This window comes from Aphis gossypii, chromosome 2 (genome assembly GCF_020184175.1).
Source record: "Aphis gossypii isolate Hap1 chromosome 2, ASM2018417v2, whole genome shotgun sequence".
Classification (NCBI taxonomy): Eukaryota; Metazoa; Arthropoda; class Insecta; order Hemiptera; family Aphididae; genus Aphis; species Aphis gossypii.
In genome coordinates this window covers 5,352,803-5,370,064 of record NC_065531.1, presented here as the reverse complement: position 1 = coordinate 5,370,064, position 17,262 = coordinate 5,352,803, and the positions used below count along the sequence as shown (strand labels likewise).

At 28.8% G+C, this 17,262-nt stretch overlaps 1 protein-coding gene across 2 annotated transcripts in view; it reads left to right on the top strand.

Annotated features, from left to right (window-relative positions):
- Nucleotides 1-17,262, top strand: part of LOC114129789 (TWiK family of potassium channels protein 7-like) — a 101,430-nt gene that overhangs the window by 66,859 nt on the left and 17,309 nt on the right. The window contains exons 3-4 of one of the 2 annotated variants that reach the window (XM_027994627.2): nucleotides 3,277-3,464; nucleotides 16,480-16,997. In XM_027994627.2, coding sequence (XP_027850428.2) covers nucleotides 3,325-3,464; nucleotides 16,480-16,997 — 658 coding nt within the window. In that variant the 5' untranslated portion in view covers nucleotides 3,277-3,324. Of the gene's footprint in view, nucleotides 1-3,276; nucleotides 3,465-6,306; nucleotides 6,567-16,479; nucleotides 16,998-17,262 lie in introns of those variants that run through there. The other variant, XM_050199689.1, reaches the window with a different exon arrangement.

Below are 17,262 nucleotides of genomic sequence, written 5' to 3'. Positions count from 1 at the left end.
ATGATTACATTTAATTGAAAGTTATACGTAATTGACTTTTCTGTTTAAAAGTTGTATAGTATGTAAAATCAAATTGAAATTGTACATGTTTTAACTAATAAAATTTATGATGAGAATTTTAGTAGTTATGGTTTAATGTACGCATGTGGCATATTATAAAAGTTCTATGGCGTTTTATTTTCAGTTTCATCGAATTTTCTCTGAAATAGTCCATATGAAATAAATTTACTTCAATCTAAATATTGTTGGTAATTTATCCCATATTTTTTTTTTTTTTTTTGTAATTGTTACTAAAAATATACGATATAACTTTGCCTGGAACACTCGGATATAAAACTGTATAGCCTGAAATTATAAGCATAAAAGAAAAACTTCGAAGTGTTTCATAATATGTTAGATTAAGAAAAAAATTCATAGAATTATCTATTAATTTTTTTCTCTGTCCTCTCCTTTCTTTTTTTTTAATTATAAAATGAGACATTTTTATCCTATGGTTATTTATTGTCAATGGATGATACCAAATAATAAGTTGCTGACTATTTTAACAAATTGATTACAAATATAGTTATACTCAGAAGTGTATACTAGTTTGTAGAGTCATAGACAAAAAAAAAAAAAAAAAAAAAAAAAACACTAAAAATGAATCGATGTTTTAAGAACATATGGATGGAATTTACCTGATAAGGTTGTATGGATGGTAGCGTTTTAAAACATTTGAAAGTTGTAGTGTAATGAAATAATTTTCTTACAATATGTGAGATGCACATAATTGATACACTGGTTTCAAAAATGTATATTTTCTAATCTCAATCATTAAAAAATTAAATCATTGTAATTGATACAGAAAAAAAACTTTTACTATTCCCAGTGCATTTATTGTTATTGTTAAATTACACTGAAAATGTGTAGAATTTTTTTTACGTTTAAATAAGCAAAAATTGAGAAAATGAATGTTAGATGCGTTCCATAGAATATAAAATTTGCTGGAATTGTCATGACGAAAAACGCGACGCTTCATATCAAAGTTACTTCGGATTGACTTGAAAACAACTTACAAATATAATATGTTATCAATTTTAAATTTATTTTATAGTATTATGCATATTATGTATACGCGTGTCTCTAGTGACTATATTGTAACGACAATGTTTCAAATGCAAGCGTGTTAACGTGTAAGTCTATGAAATTTTCGACGGACGTTTATAATAGTTTATAATAGTAATCATTGTTAATAGTTGTCATGTGTGTTATTAGTTTAGTCTAGAAATTATTCATTCGTTGCCTATGAATGCATTATTAATGGAGGAAAATGCGTATATTTTACTCAGTTATTGTTATTAAAATAGGTACATAGGCATAGAGCTGTTAAAATTTCTTATCGTAATTATTAATATTATACTGCAAAAAAGTCAACAACTTAGTCTACTATTAATAAAGTATACCGAGTTACTACTAAGAAATATTATTATGTAAGATGAAATTATAACTTTGTCTAAAAGCCAAGAATTTATGTAAAACAGATTTCATCTAATCGTGTAAAATATTATTTACAATCATTTTGGCATGATAATATTTTAATACTATTTTAATGATATTTAACTGAAATAATTTTTGTTTATTATTCTGGTTGAATGGATATATTTTATAGTATGATAGATAATAGGTTTAATATTGTGATAAATTATAATTATCTTGAAGTATTAAAATTAAGTTTGTAATTTAAACGAATTAATTATTGAATGAGGTTGTTTGAAAACCAACAATGCAAACTCGAAATAATTATTCTTTTTAATTAGAACAATATATTTATAAATGTACATCGTAGTTACGTATAATGTTATAGGTATATTTTAATTTAATTTAACTGTAAATATGTTTAATGTTTATGGGACAAGATAATGAACAATAAAATGGAATCCAAATAATACATTGTAATATAATATATTTTATGTGTTAATGTAATTATTATTCTGATCAGTTAGTGAGATTCAGTAATTCATTTTAAAGCACATTTTTGTTTTTGTTTTATATAGTTCTCATTTGAATAAGTATTAAATTTCATAGGTGCATAAACATATTCGTAAATTGAATTACTAATTTAAATCGTATTTATTTTCGCTTACAGCCGCATAGCCTTCCTGTGCTGATTAGATTCAAAAAACCTCAAAATTTTAGAGAAGAAACAAATGAAGTTTAATATTTATAAATGATAATATTTACTCACTATGAAATATAATGCGCTTATATTTTATAAAATTGATTTCAAACATTTCAAATTTTTAGACACACTGTACGGTGGTTTGTGTAGTAGTATTTGTATAAATAATATTTATTTGCCCTCCCCCTAAGGAATGTAAGAATGTTTAGCGGTTAGCTAGTAAGATTAAAAATCAAAACTTAAAATATAATAGTTGAAAAATCGTATTTTTACAACCTTAAAAAATGAAAAAACCGGTAAATTCCGCTCCACCGATATCGTTTTATATACAGTATATACACGTCAAAACAAGACAAACAATTTATAATAATACTATATTATATCGTTATCAAAACAACGTGTACCTGTATTATAATTTAAATATATTAAATGAAACGCAAATATACGATCAATAACTTTAAGTGTGCGAGCAGCAGTCGTAATTTATGAAGCATATTAGAGTCTAACTATATTATATATAGTAGTTAGTAATTTATATAAACGACGTATAGGCACTGCGGTATACTTACTGCAGGAGTGATGAATACTGCAGTTGTTACCGCGACATTTAGCCTAGTATCGATTATGGTACAGAAATCGACGCAGTACTTCATCATAACAATATATCCCCGTACGTACAAGTAGATAGTTTAGTCTGAGAAAACTGATGACTCGCAACAAAGTTTTTGAAAACATTCGTTATCGATTTTTTGAAACATCCGATGAAGGTGTCTATAATTTACATGGTTAAGGCGTATTTTTTCACTAATTAAAAAAAAAAAAACAAAAAAAAAAAACAATATTTTCCATCCATGTTTTTGACGTATAACGGAATTTCTATAGTATCGAGGAGCGGGTACTTTATACAATGTCGACGTGCATATCTGTATATTTAATTACCCAAAGGTAAAATATTAAAAAAAAAAAACAACTAGAAATCGAATTTATTTAAAATTTCGATAGATAACCGTTGGCTCGTAGTGTATTCACAATCGTCTAGTATAATAATGTAAATGTATACAATATTAATAGTGACATTAATGATATTCAAAGTCCGTTTGTCGGTTGGTATTTTGCAGGTCACGAGGTCGTTGCAAGCGATGCCGTAGCGGCGGTGCGGTGCCGGAATGACAAACAGCCCTGGGGCCTACCATGCCGCCGAAAACAACCGTAACATCGGTCACGCAGCTGCGACGTCTACGTCGACGACAGCGCAGGGACGCCGCAGTCAGACGGACGCTTCTCACTACATCATGCCAGCGGACCCGTAAGACCTTTTTTGTTACATCGTTATTTTTATTTATTTTCTGCCACAACTTTGCGCGTGACTTCGTTTGTATGCGATCCTTATTTTATTTATAGAACCGGGGATGATAATGAAAATGTAATACTATAAGTTCGAAATGTAAAAAAATAAATCATAAACAAAAATCGAGTCAGGCCGTGGTAAAACGTAATCTACCGTGACACGCTATATTGATGTTTTAATAGGTTGATTGATTTTAATAATATTATATAATTAAAAATAACGAATATTTAAATTAGTAAATGATAGCAGGTAAGATAATGTAATCGAAAGTAAAAATATACTATTACGGTCCTTCATTCATTCCGAGCACTTATTTTAAGAATAATAATATTATGTGTTCTGGATCAGCGTTTATGCATTAAGTTTATCTTTGTTCACAGAATCCCGAGTAAGTTTCGTTAACCTATAAAATATATGATATATACATATAAGTATTTTGCTAGTTGAATTTTTTCCCCGAATGGAAGTTTTCGTTTGATATCGTGTTTAACTTGGTTTTAGCCCGAACAACAAGGCAGTAAGAGTTCCGAGAAACTAGCAAACCAGTAAATCGATCAAGTACGTGTAATGCATGACCATATGGCCTTTGCAGACTATGTTAGGCTCAAATGGAAGTGGAGAGGGAGTTATATTAAGTACACGATAATATATGTGGAAATTACGTAACATTTATAATAAAGGTATTTGATATTTGAAATTAATGTTATTTACGTGTGGACAAATTCAAAGGATGGAACACAATATCACTAGTACACTCAAAAAAAGTTCCCTAAAAAAATTAAAATAATAACGAATTTGGAATGTGGCACTTGCGTAGTATTATTAAATGCTATCATGTGCAATTTTCAATTCAGTTATCACCCATTAACATCGAATCGATGACATATAAGACGACAAAGTTGGAAAAATACCTAACCAAGTAGGCATAGAAACGAGAATATTACTTGACGTACCTGAGGGAGATCCTCTCGAAAAATTGTTTCGATATTATAGTGATAGCTTACGTAATAATTTATCATCGGAGACATAATGTTGTACATTATCGTAATAATAATACGTTTATTACGGCTAAATACATTTGCGACAACAATACTTTTACACTACCTCGATTTAACTTATATGTTTGTTTGTCATGTACCTAAGTGGTTTTAAAATTGCGAACGTACATCAAATTAATATTATTATGATGGTTAAGCCTCAAAACGTTTTCAGCTGTATTATCGCTCTTCACTTTATCCCGTCATGTTTATTTCTATGTATTAATGTCTGCGGTGTGTTGGATAAACTTTATTTTTGTTTTCTACGTCGACCCTCTTCAAAGACTATTCTCGTTATGGTCGAACCGGCGTATAATATGTATATTGCTGATGGAATAGTAGAGTCGGGTACTCGAGACTGGTATAAAAGCCGCACGATGGACTTGAAGACATGGGTCGGGTGTGGGATTCTGCCACTCGGTCGCTGTCACGTCCGTGGTGTGTTTTTTATACCGAAAATCCTCATTTTACCAGTTATTTAATGATAACAATGAAAAAAATGTGAAACTCCGGAATTAGAGCAAAGGTCATCTAATAGTATGTATATTGTACAATATGGAAAAGTTTAACTATGTGCGAAAATATAATATTATGACGGTTTGATTGAGATAATATAACGGGAAGCGATTAAGAGTATTATTATGGTTTTGTTATTGCGATGCGTATGATAGTTCCGTTTACCGTTTTAAATGCCATGATTGCCGACGTTCTTAGAACAACACGGTAAAGTCAATATACAGTGTGTACCTTAATAAATGGATGAATTTTATTCGGGTTTTATTAGTCGTTGGTTTGTAGTATAAAGAGATAATTTTGGAACATTGGATTAGTAACATGAACTAGAAAAGTGTACCAAGACTGTTATGCGCTCAACATTTAAAATACGTGATCCCTCCCATCTCAAAAAAAAGCCTTTTTATATTATAATAGTTTAATTATTTTTAAGCAATTATTATCAATAATCAAAATGGACAATTTAGTGCTTAACTACCGTTTATTCAAATAAATATAACTTACTGGACAGGAAAATAATGTCAAATTGTATTATATGTGACAATTTTTTTTGTAAAGATGTAATTATTTAACTTATATTGATATAATATATAACATAAACCCTAATTAACCAGATTGGTAGACTAATGCAGTTTTAATTGGTATCATGTATTAGTCTAAAATACACTTTGCATTCGTAGTAGAGATATTTTTTGCAAACCAACCATTAGTTGTAGTGATATTACACGTGTTATGGTTGCACGAGTATTCTAAAATTTCAAAAAACGTCTTACCAAGTGTACTCATATCCTATTAATAATCGCCATATGGATGATATTATTTTTTTGTTTGAAACAACAAATTGAATTTGTATTAGCATTTTGTAAATATTATAATATTATAAAAATCTCTTTTTAAGATAATTTTTTGATTTTGCAAATATATTCAATTCGCATATTCTATCTACCCTGTATAATAATATACGCACCGTAAATTCCCGATTATACGTAACATGATGCTTATTGCACGTTCTACGAATAAATTTTGAGCTTTATGCCAAAGCGTTTATATTATAATAATATGTATATGGTCAGTGCAAATATTAATAATAATATACCAAGTATCATCGTAACGAATGCGATTTCGAATATTTTTCTCCTTCGTGTAACCTAACCCGTATCTGCTAAGCCGATAAACGCAATAAACTTCTGTTTGCTCAATACTATATAATACTATGCGTAGTTGCATTTAAACACGCGCTGAGTTTCGACGTTTACAACGCTTTATTTATTCGATTTTAATACTGAGACAAAATAATATTATAAAGTCGTGTTGTGATCGGTATCTATTCTATTTATAAAAAAAAAGTATCGAAACCAAAATTGTAATAAAACAAAATATGATATCATGAAAACCTCAACCAAATCGTTTTGTTTTATTATTTTTTTTTGTTGATATTTTTAGTATTAAATTATGAAAATAATAAAAACTAATGGCTGGTACGAGAATAACAACAAGTATTGTAGGACTAGTAAGTATAACTATATTATTATATACACCATAGGTACGTTTTGTTGGAGTTACATGAACATAAAATTTAATGAGATCTCGTAAAAAAATAGAAATCCACGGTTGTATCAATATGTTTCGGGGTTGGCTGGAAGGTGGTTGATACGGTTACAATGAAAAGGATAATAGCGCAGCGAAATATTAGTTTAAAAAAAATAAAAGCACTTATACTGTGAAGGTAGTTTTATTTTTATGGCACGTTCTCAAGGAGAATCGTACTGAATACAAACTAACACCGAGAGAAAATACAAATACTTAAAAAGTTATAATCCCGTTTTCGTAAGATTATATATAGAACGTTACATCCGACATAAAATTATGGGTTAACAAGTTGTTCAATTTAGATTAAATATTGTTTAATTAAGTACAGTTTCAGCATTTCGGATTAAGTTAATTCTTTTTTTAAAACAATCAAGGAAATTTATTTTCAATCATCACGATAATTTTTGAGTTCAAAATGATTTAACTCATTTTGATATTTTGTTTAATATAATCTATAAAATGGCCTTAAAACACAAACATTTGTGCTTAATAAATTATTAAATGAAAATTCTATAAATTTTTCTTTTTGTTCTTTAAATCAAATTATTTTGAATATAAATATAATTCAAACAATAAAAAAAAATGCCAAGTTTTAATGTCGGTTTTAATATACTACATAATGTTATATAGTAGGTTTCGAATGTAACTAGTCGTCATTGTAGAAATAGCTATGCTTAAATTTGAATTTAATAGAAAATCATTATTTTATAAAAAATAATGATTCTAAACGTACACACGTACACTATCATGAGATTTGATGAATTATCAATTAACAGTATTATTATTTTATAAATTGTGTAGTTAGAATTAATATTCACCTAAAATATTGCAATTAACTTATAGTTACAAATTTAATAATGTACTGTTACTAGTCATATCACTTTATATAGTATTACATTTTTTTTCTAATTCTAAGAAAAGCATTGCGATTTACTTGTGTTTACACTTAGAAGAATATTAATGCTTTAAAATGATGCGATAGGCATACAAATATTTATTGATTATCTATGTATTACTAAATAAAAATACAAAATATTACATAGATATAACATAATATAGTGTACGATGACACAATGTATCAATGTATAATGGGACTAACTGAGTAATCAAACAATCTATAAAATTTATTAAATCAAAAGTATTATAATGTATGAGGGTAATATTTATTAAGCTCTAAGTGTAACTAAAGTGTTCAACTAATTAAATTTTTTTATAATATTTTACTAAGTACGATCAAAGAATTTTTTTGAGTTTTATTGAATTATAAAATTAAAAAAAAATTTTGTGATTAAAAATATCTGCGAAAAATACACAAGATCATGAATAAATTAAACAATCGAATTTCACGTTACAAAATTATTAATTAGGAAAAATGTTATTGACTGTAACTAACGCATCGATATTCCGTTGTTGTATATTTCGTAACGGATAAAAGTTATCAACAAATTAATGTTATTAACCGTTCTACACCATACAGTACTATATAGGTTCGGACCGTGCGGTAACACGGCTTGTACGCCGTTTTGTAGGACTCTAGAGATGCACACTAATGCCAAAATGTCGAGACGCACATCTAGGCTATTTATGTAATGAAAACGGTTTCGGTCGTAACAAAAACGGAACAAAAAAAAAAAAAAATAATAATAATAACATAAAATATAACGAATACACAATACGAGAAAAATCGTTTGGCAACAGTAGCTGCTGCGACTGACCGGCCGCGACGACTCGTGCCAGGGTTACGGGTTCGACCGTTTCTACTTCGAATTTTATTTATTTATTTTCTTTGAAACGACCTAGTTTTGTGTTTGTAAGTCGTCGTTGTCGTATACTATCGTTTCGCGCGTGAAAAAAAACGTGCGTGCGCGCGGATATCCGGTAGTCAACAAACAGACTTTTCCCCCCTCTCCCGACTCTGATCCCTTTGGCGATACACGTTCGCACAAGTCGCTTGAGGCGGAATTAATGAGGTTCGTCGGTGGTGGCAGATGTCGAGACGTGCTGAAAAATTTGTCATTTTGAGCACGCGACGTAATGGGCACGCTGTAATAACGATAACGATGTAATATATATATATATATATACAATAAATTGTATAAACTCTATATATTATGCACGATGTATACCTCTGGGTCCAGGTTATCCAACACACTCGCTGTTCACGTTTTCGCGTACAATGAGTCGATTTACATGCGACCTGAAATCCCCGGACCTTTGCGGAAACGGCGCGCGCCGAGTATATATAACGATAATAATAATAACAATAACAGCGCAAAAGGCTATCCGTGTCGGACAAAAACTACCCCTATCCGATGGCAATGTGGGGATACAGTTCAAAATCGTGCTGTAGTTACGTTTCACCTACGTCGCTGCAATCTGAGTATAGGTATAGGTACTATATTATAATGTATATAGTACGCGTATAGATTTAGATAACTTCTTTATATGCGATAACATCGATATCATACGATCATAAATTATTATAATATGTTAGTCTTATGTGCGGTTTGGTCGTGCACGGAACTCCGTGGCAGTGCCCTCCCGTGGCGTTTGACCGGCTAAAAGAGTCGTCCTCCTCTACCGACCGGTATTATTGTTACTCAAAACCTGTGCATAAAATGAGTAGGTACTGCGAACTTAAATATTTGCTGGAATTTGCCTATACTATTTTATACAGATAGAGACACAAACTCAGTATTTTAATATAGGTTTAAATTAATAATACTATAAAATACCTACACAAATAATTTTAAAACATGTTTTAACGTGCTAATTAGGTATTTTAGGTACAATATAAAAAAGAACAGAGTAAAATATGCACATAGTTAATAATTGATCAATTTTATTTAAGTAATTAAGTATGTATTTAACAGAAATAGAGAATAAATTATGGATAGTTTATATCTGTAATTTGAAAAAAAAAACAGTAAAAGGTTGTATATTTGTAATTTGGTGTAAATTGTAGACTAATAGGTAGCTTATATTATTTTTTGAAAAAGACAAAAAAATGGTTTGTGCATACTATTAAATTTTGTGTTGGATGTTAGTTGATAATATTATATGATATTATATTTACGATAATCAATTATAAAAAATTAACAAATCACTAATTGATAACAAATTCAATAAATTTTTTATTGATACAATTGTATGATGTACATTTACCGTACTCATATCTCTAATAAGTACTTATTCAGTGGTGTGCAATTGAAATTATAAACGATGTTATAATGTAAATGAGAAATTTGTTTAATAGTTTATTGAAAATACTATTTTATACACATGGTGCTTGTTATTAGCATTTATAATTTTATCATGATTACTGTACATTAATGTGCTAAGTTTATAATGAGATTAATTTATGGATAATAATGATTACGAAAACGATTACTGATAATAATTTTAGACAAAAGACTTTGAAGAGTATACACAAAATTAATTGTGAACGAAATTGGAATTAATCTTTACACTATGATTATGACAAGATATTCGAAAATAGTAATAAAATAGGAGATCAAACTCATTTTACGAAAAACTTGCTTATAATGTGGCTAACCCACATAGCATTTCGTTCAACAAAAAAATATTTACAGTCCTTTTATATTCAGTATTAACATTGAAATAGTTATCTTTATTTTTTTCTTGTCTATTAAAGAAACCAACACCTTGAATAATTTACAATCTTCATATTAGTATATACAATTGCATATTATTTTATATTTAATAATCATAATTCAACAAATTGAATTCTTTAATACGTCATTATATTGCTTCAATTATTGTATTGCAAATTGTATGTCTACCTATTTTCGTTTATTTTTAATAATATGCAATTTATCCATTGCAATAAACTCAATTATTTGATATATCATAAAATATAAACAATGAATTTAAGATATTAAGTATACAATTTTGCATACTTAATACTTTAAATTATAATATAGTTTTCTTGTTGTAATTTATAATGGTCAGTAAACATTTTAACACGATAATAATCAAACATATTATGAATTATTGAATTCAGACTGTATTGAAAAAATAATATTATAAAATAAAAACATTTCACGGAGTGATATAAATTTGCAATAAGTACTATTAGTTCTTCATTATCATAATTTTTCTTTTCCACCAGCAGCAACAGTAGCATCGGAATACGTTTACTATTGGAAAATATTTATTATGGTAATAATGCAACTCGCTAAGTAAATATGAAATGCCATTATAATAATATATATATATATATATATATATATTGGGATTCATTCCGGTTCAGGTGTTTCACCCCGACCATTAAAGTGGTTCAGCTCTATTAATTAGTTTTCAAAATACAATATGAAATGGCAAGGGTGTACAATGTACATATACAATAATAACTAATAGTAAATTATAACTTATTTAAGAGCGAGTGCACACTCATCCACCAACCCGACCACCAACACATACACACATCAATGAATGCATACGCGTAACTTCACATGAAATTGTGTACAGCAGATGATTCATTAAAGTGTCTACATTTTATATTTAAAAATGTTTTAACTATTTTTAGTAAAAAATATTTTTTTTCCATAAATCAAATTTTTATCTTATCATAATATTTTTTTAAGTAATTTATTTTTTAAACTATTTTTTTTGACAACAGCGTACGTTTTTAATATTTAATTTCGAAGCTAAATATTATTAATAATATTTCTGTACCTAAGTTAAAATTGAATTTTAAATGAGACGTTAATTTGATTTTTATGTATCAAAGAATTCCGAAAAATATTTTGTTTTGGAGTATTAAATAAATAGTGTATGTTGCAATTTAATAATGCCTACAACTTAAGAAATAAAAAAAAGATAGAATATTTAAAAAAACATTGTTTTGAAATAACTACAAATTATGCAAAAACAATATCGAATAAAATAAAAACTATTCGAAATAATGATTGTAGACACATGAAAATCGCTTTATGTAGCTACTTATATACAAACAGAAAACGGCAGTGGTCAAACAATCAATATTTTAAAACGATGTGAACATAATAATATTATTGTGACTTTGCTTAGCGTGATGTATACGGTAGATAAAAAAAAAAAAATAGATAAATAAATAAAAAGTTAGATTTACCTAAATAACTTATTGCCGTAATTGTAGAAATTGTTTGATCATAATATTTCTACGTTATTTTTTATTGGAATTCGAAACTTAAGTATTTATTGTATGTATCTAAAAGGGACATGGTTACTGTCCAAAGCTATTTTATAATTTTAACTTTAATAGTGGGCAAATGTTTTAGGGTATAACCAAAAAGGGTTCATCAGATATACTATTTCAATATTACGATTAATAATTTTATTATTTTAACCATTTAAATTATAAATTTTAAAGTAAGGTATTGATCTAAAAGCATTTTCAAATTTATATATTGTAATATAGTTTTTTTTTTTTTTTTTTTAATATAATTGTTCTAAATAACTGTATAAAAAGGAGTATATATAATATTTGATTCACGATTCAATTTTTCAGCAGGTCATAGGATAGTTTAAAGAAAACACAGACATACGCTACAATTTTATTGTAAAAACAAATTATACGTAGAATTATTTAAGATGCTCCACTTAAAAATTGGTAGGTACTTAGATTGAAATACATGTGTTCTCTTTATCTTTTTTTAGCCAAATGTGAACAAAAAACTATCTGTAAAAAAAAAAATCATTAAATTATTCATACACCTCGCCGAAAAACTAAAACATTGAAATACAATGTGTGTCATCCTCTCTCTTTTCCACACCTGGTCAAATATGGGAAATACTACAACGATGATGCATTTAAGGAAAGAAGAAGATTAGGTTACAACTCCTTGTAACAACTCTGTGATAAAAAATTCGTGAAATTATTCAAATGCCTCTTCGAAACACTAGAACATTGATACACAACATGTATCCTCTCCTCTCTTCAAAAGACCAAAAATGGAAAATACAATGAAGGTGTGACATTTGGAAGAGGGAGGTTATTCGGTACAAAAAAAAAAAAAAAAATAGAAAAAATAGTGAAATTATTCAAAAGTTTCGTTTAAAAAAGTGTAGAAACGATATACAACGTGTGCTCTCTGCAAGCCTTTCCCTTGGTCAACAATGTGGAAAAGGGCAACCCGAGAACACTTGGAGTAGTATTATTTGAAAAACTCACGAGGAGAAAAAATATTAAAAATTTCAATAATACCGTCAGAAGCGTAGTGGTAGATACATACAATAGACCTGTTATTTTATATACATAGTATTGTATAAAGATAAGTATATAAGGATTACATTGCATTGCGTTGAACTGTTCCACTCGCAACGGTATGCTTATGTATTAATAATATATCATTTACTCTTTACGGGAAAAATACTCGTAAAAATATTATACTTGATGTGCATTATATATCGAAAAATAATATAGTGGTCATCTGCACGTGGAAAACAAGCTCCGGTGTGTACATTGCTCGCTATAAACGTGAGACGCCCACGGAACACACGATGCCACAAATTAGCTAATGGCCGTACTTCTATAATTTGATGTTTTTCAATTACCTTATACTACAGTTTCTTAGAAGTAGTCCATAGTGAACGTATTGGATCGGCGGTTACGGTTTGGTAGTACACACGCAGTTTCGACAGTTTCGTGTGGTTGTTGTAGTCGTAGGACGTGACCAAAATAATTTTATTACTCGTTTGTTTTAAGAAACCCAAAATGAGAGTCCACCGAATTCCTTATACAGCTATAAATAACACATACATACACAGACAAACTGATTATAAGTAAGACTTTCGCGATACACTCTGTTATACTGTTGTACTATTCGGCTATACTGCAGTATAAATCATTTAATATTTATCTACATTTTACGACAAACCGATCGATTAAGTATTTGCTTCTTTTTCAATTAATCTCAAAATAATAAATTTGAATAAATTTTATACATAAAGCAAATAGCAGCTCCACACAAATATTTACTGTAGTGATGTTCAGAGTCTTATTAAATAGCATCAGACCCGAAAAATATGACGTAACTTCGCATATTACTATTTTAACACATATTATAATATCTCGTAATGTATCAATATATTAAAGTCTTTGGACACATAACTCTAAGCAGTATGGTTGATTTATCATATTATTTTAGCTGAAAATGTGATTGCTTTATTTTGATTTAATTTAAATATTTTAATAATTATTTTAGCTGGAAACGATGATTTTTATTTCGTTTGAACTATTTAAATGTCATTCAAACAATAGCTACACCAAGATATTTTCGTCGTAATTTCTTATAGTATTGTATACCATTTGAAGTTAATACGTTTCTTCTTCTTAGGTGTATGACTGTGTTGTTAAACTTTGGTCGTTCGTTGTGATACTCGTATCAAAGTATGCACTTATACGATTCCGATACATCCTACGAGGGGAATAAAAGTACTTCTACTAATACTGCTGTAGTAGCATTGTACATTGTGTTTTAGAAAGTTATAGACGTACTTAACTACACATTGTTTTCCGAATAACTGTCTGTGTTTTTAGCTATTACATTTTAGCTATAATCGTGAAAATGTTAAGTTACAACCTTAATATTCTTAATTTTTTAATTTAAAATACACAATTATCTTTTTCATAATAAATATTATATTGTTTTATTAAAACTTAAAACATTTTGAATGGTCATAATATAATTAGCAGCAAAATCATAATATACTTATCACCGATGGTATATTTAAAATATTATGGCAATTTTCATTTATAATAATTATAAAAAAAATAATAATAATAATCAAACCATTTACTATTGCATTAAATGAATCAGCATTGTGTTTACATTCATGTTTTTAGTTATGGTTTCAATTTGCAAGTGAGCATTATGATTGGATTCCGTTTTTAAACTAACAGATTTTCGTATCCCTCTACTGTTTCTTCGTTTTGGTTCTTTACTAAAAGAAAACACGTAGGAACGTTAACCCAATGGGTAAAAAAATGTCATTTTTCGTTATTGTGTGACTTTCTACGATCTACATTTCATTCACTAACTCTCACCTTTCAACTAAACATTCCGCTTCTTACGCATTTTATTCGCGTCCGTGTTATTTGTCTTTTTGGTTTTACTACTATTCTAGCTTTTTTTGCTTCCTTCATTCCATTTACATGTGAATTTCGTTTTTCATTTTAAATGTTAAAAAAAAAATCTCATATTGTCTAACTTCGCATTATTTTTACCAGTCAGTACCGTGACGCATTTCTGCAGTAGTGATTTAAAGTATAACCGTTTTGTACTACGATCTGAGATTGGAATAGTGTCACGTCGTTCCATTTAAACATTCCCAAAAAGTCCATTTACAATTTTAATGGTGCTAAATGACAGTTTGAAGCGTATTTGCGTATTGATAACATTTTAGTGCTTGTGTACAACATCTATAATATGTAATATGTATCGCTACCATCACTATACCAACCGTTTGCAGGGTCTCAATGCAATTTTTTTTAATAGTATTTCCGTATTGAGCAAAATTATAGCGTAGCTGTTACCAGGTTAAATTGGCAATTATAATTAATGTATGACAAAACTTAAAAACCAATAAGTTATTCCTTAGAGATGTTGTTCGTCATAAAAATATTTTTACACGTCTTGCTAATACGGTTTATGAATTAGGTATATATAAATTATAAAATATTAATACAGTTCAAACGATAATTTTAACTTGAAATTATTATCATTATATGTATTTTATCGTTTTTAATAGATATTGATTGTAACATGATTTGAACAATAAATTCAATTTAATATTCAACAGATTGAACGTGACAGTGTAAATATTTAATTCTGAAATGTTTTAGTTTCGTAAAATATAACTATATTTTTATGGTGATATATAGGTATATATATATACTGTTATTGGTTGTTAAAATAAACTCCGGCGTCATATTAAAATGTTAACGAGAAAATACTTATATATTTTAAAAAAACAACATAAAACAACAGTTTTTTTTTTAAATTCGTTCGTATCGGTACACAGTGGATGTTATTATGATATTCTAAATATTAGTAAGTTATATTGAGTTGTTCCATAGTTAAGGAACAACGCGTTAACTGCAGGACTATTTCTTTCAACACCAAACACAATAGAAATATATTGTTCAAATGTGCCGGGATTTACTGATGGTAAGTAATCTCTGTTTTCTAACAAAACATGACTCAATGAAAAGTCCCTTTTTGTTCGTCGTATAAAAGTTTACATACATAAATAGTATTATTTCTCGTTTTCCATTTATAAATGTAAAAAGTCCAATAAATATATGTATGTGCTTTATACATACATACAAGTTTGTACGTATGTTTCACGGTGGTATAAAATATAAGTACTTTTTTTCCAAGTGTTTGTTTATCGTATATTATAATGTATGGGTTTGGTCACTCGCGAAAGTACCAAAGTACTAATATATAGGTGTATAGAGCACTGACAACTGAATACAAAATGTTTAAAACATTTTGTCCACTATATTATTAATGTTTTTTTTTTTTTTTAATTTCAAAGTAAATTGCTATTATTATTATTATTTTTACTCCAGTTTCAATCATTGTGTATTAAAATATATAGGTAGGTAGTAAAATTAGTACATTTCATCATACAAAAATTAAAAATTAGGTTATGATCAAAAACAACGAGATGAGTTCTTATTTGAAAAATTCAGATTTTATTTAATGGATGTTAAATATTCAAAGAGGACTCGTATTTAAAATTTACTGAAAATGGCGCAAGCAGAGCTAATTTTTAATAATTAAAAATATTTTTAAAATAAATTTTTTTTGTTATGTTTCTAGCCACAGTTGTTGTGACCCTGCTCCGACCGTGCTTTCGGGTGCTGGCATATGCTTGATAGTGTTGGGCTACACAATGTTTGGCGCTTTCACTTTCATGACGTTGGAAAACGGTGGACGAGACAGTGTGCAATCAATCCGAGGCGGTCAGCAGCAGCATCAACAACCACAACCCCAACCTCAGACCCAGCAACAGCAACAACAACAACAGCAGCACAACCAGCCGCAACAGCATCAGCAACAGCAACAGCAACACCAGCAACAGCAACAATCGCAATCACAGTATCAGCTAGCGAGGAACGATAAGCTCAGGGCGCAGACTGTTGAGAAGCTGTGGAAAATCACAGAAGATTTAAATATCCTTTACCGTGACAACTGGACTAGGCTTGCCGAAGAGGAGATTCTCAAGTTCCAGGACTCGTTGATCAGAAAGTACGGCGGTCCCAACCAGGTAGACCGAAGACATCGTTGGAATTTTGCATCTTCGTTCCTGTACTCATTGACGTTGATCACCACTATTGGTAAGTCTAACTATATGTAACATAAAAACCATGGCTAATAATACTATGATCTACATACACTTCTTCTACCAACAGTCAAATAACTGATGTGTAACAACAAAAACAATTATAATATTTCCTCTTAAACAGAAACAATCATACTTCATGTATATCCAAAAAAAAAAATAAATTCTAATACATCTAATGAATTACCTAATATATTTATCTAATGATTCTTTAACATGATTAAGTGTCTCTCATGATTGGTCTATTCAATGTTAGTAAA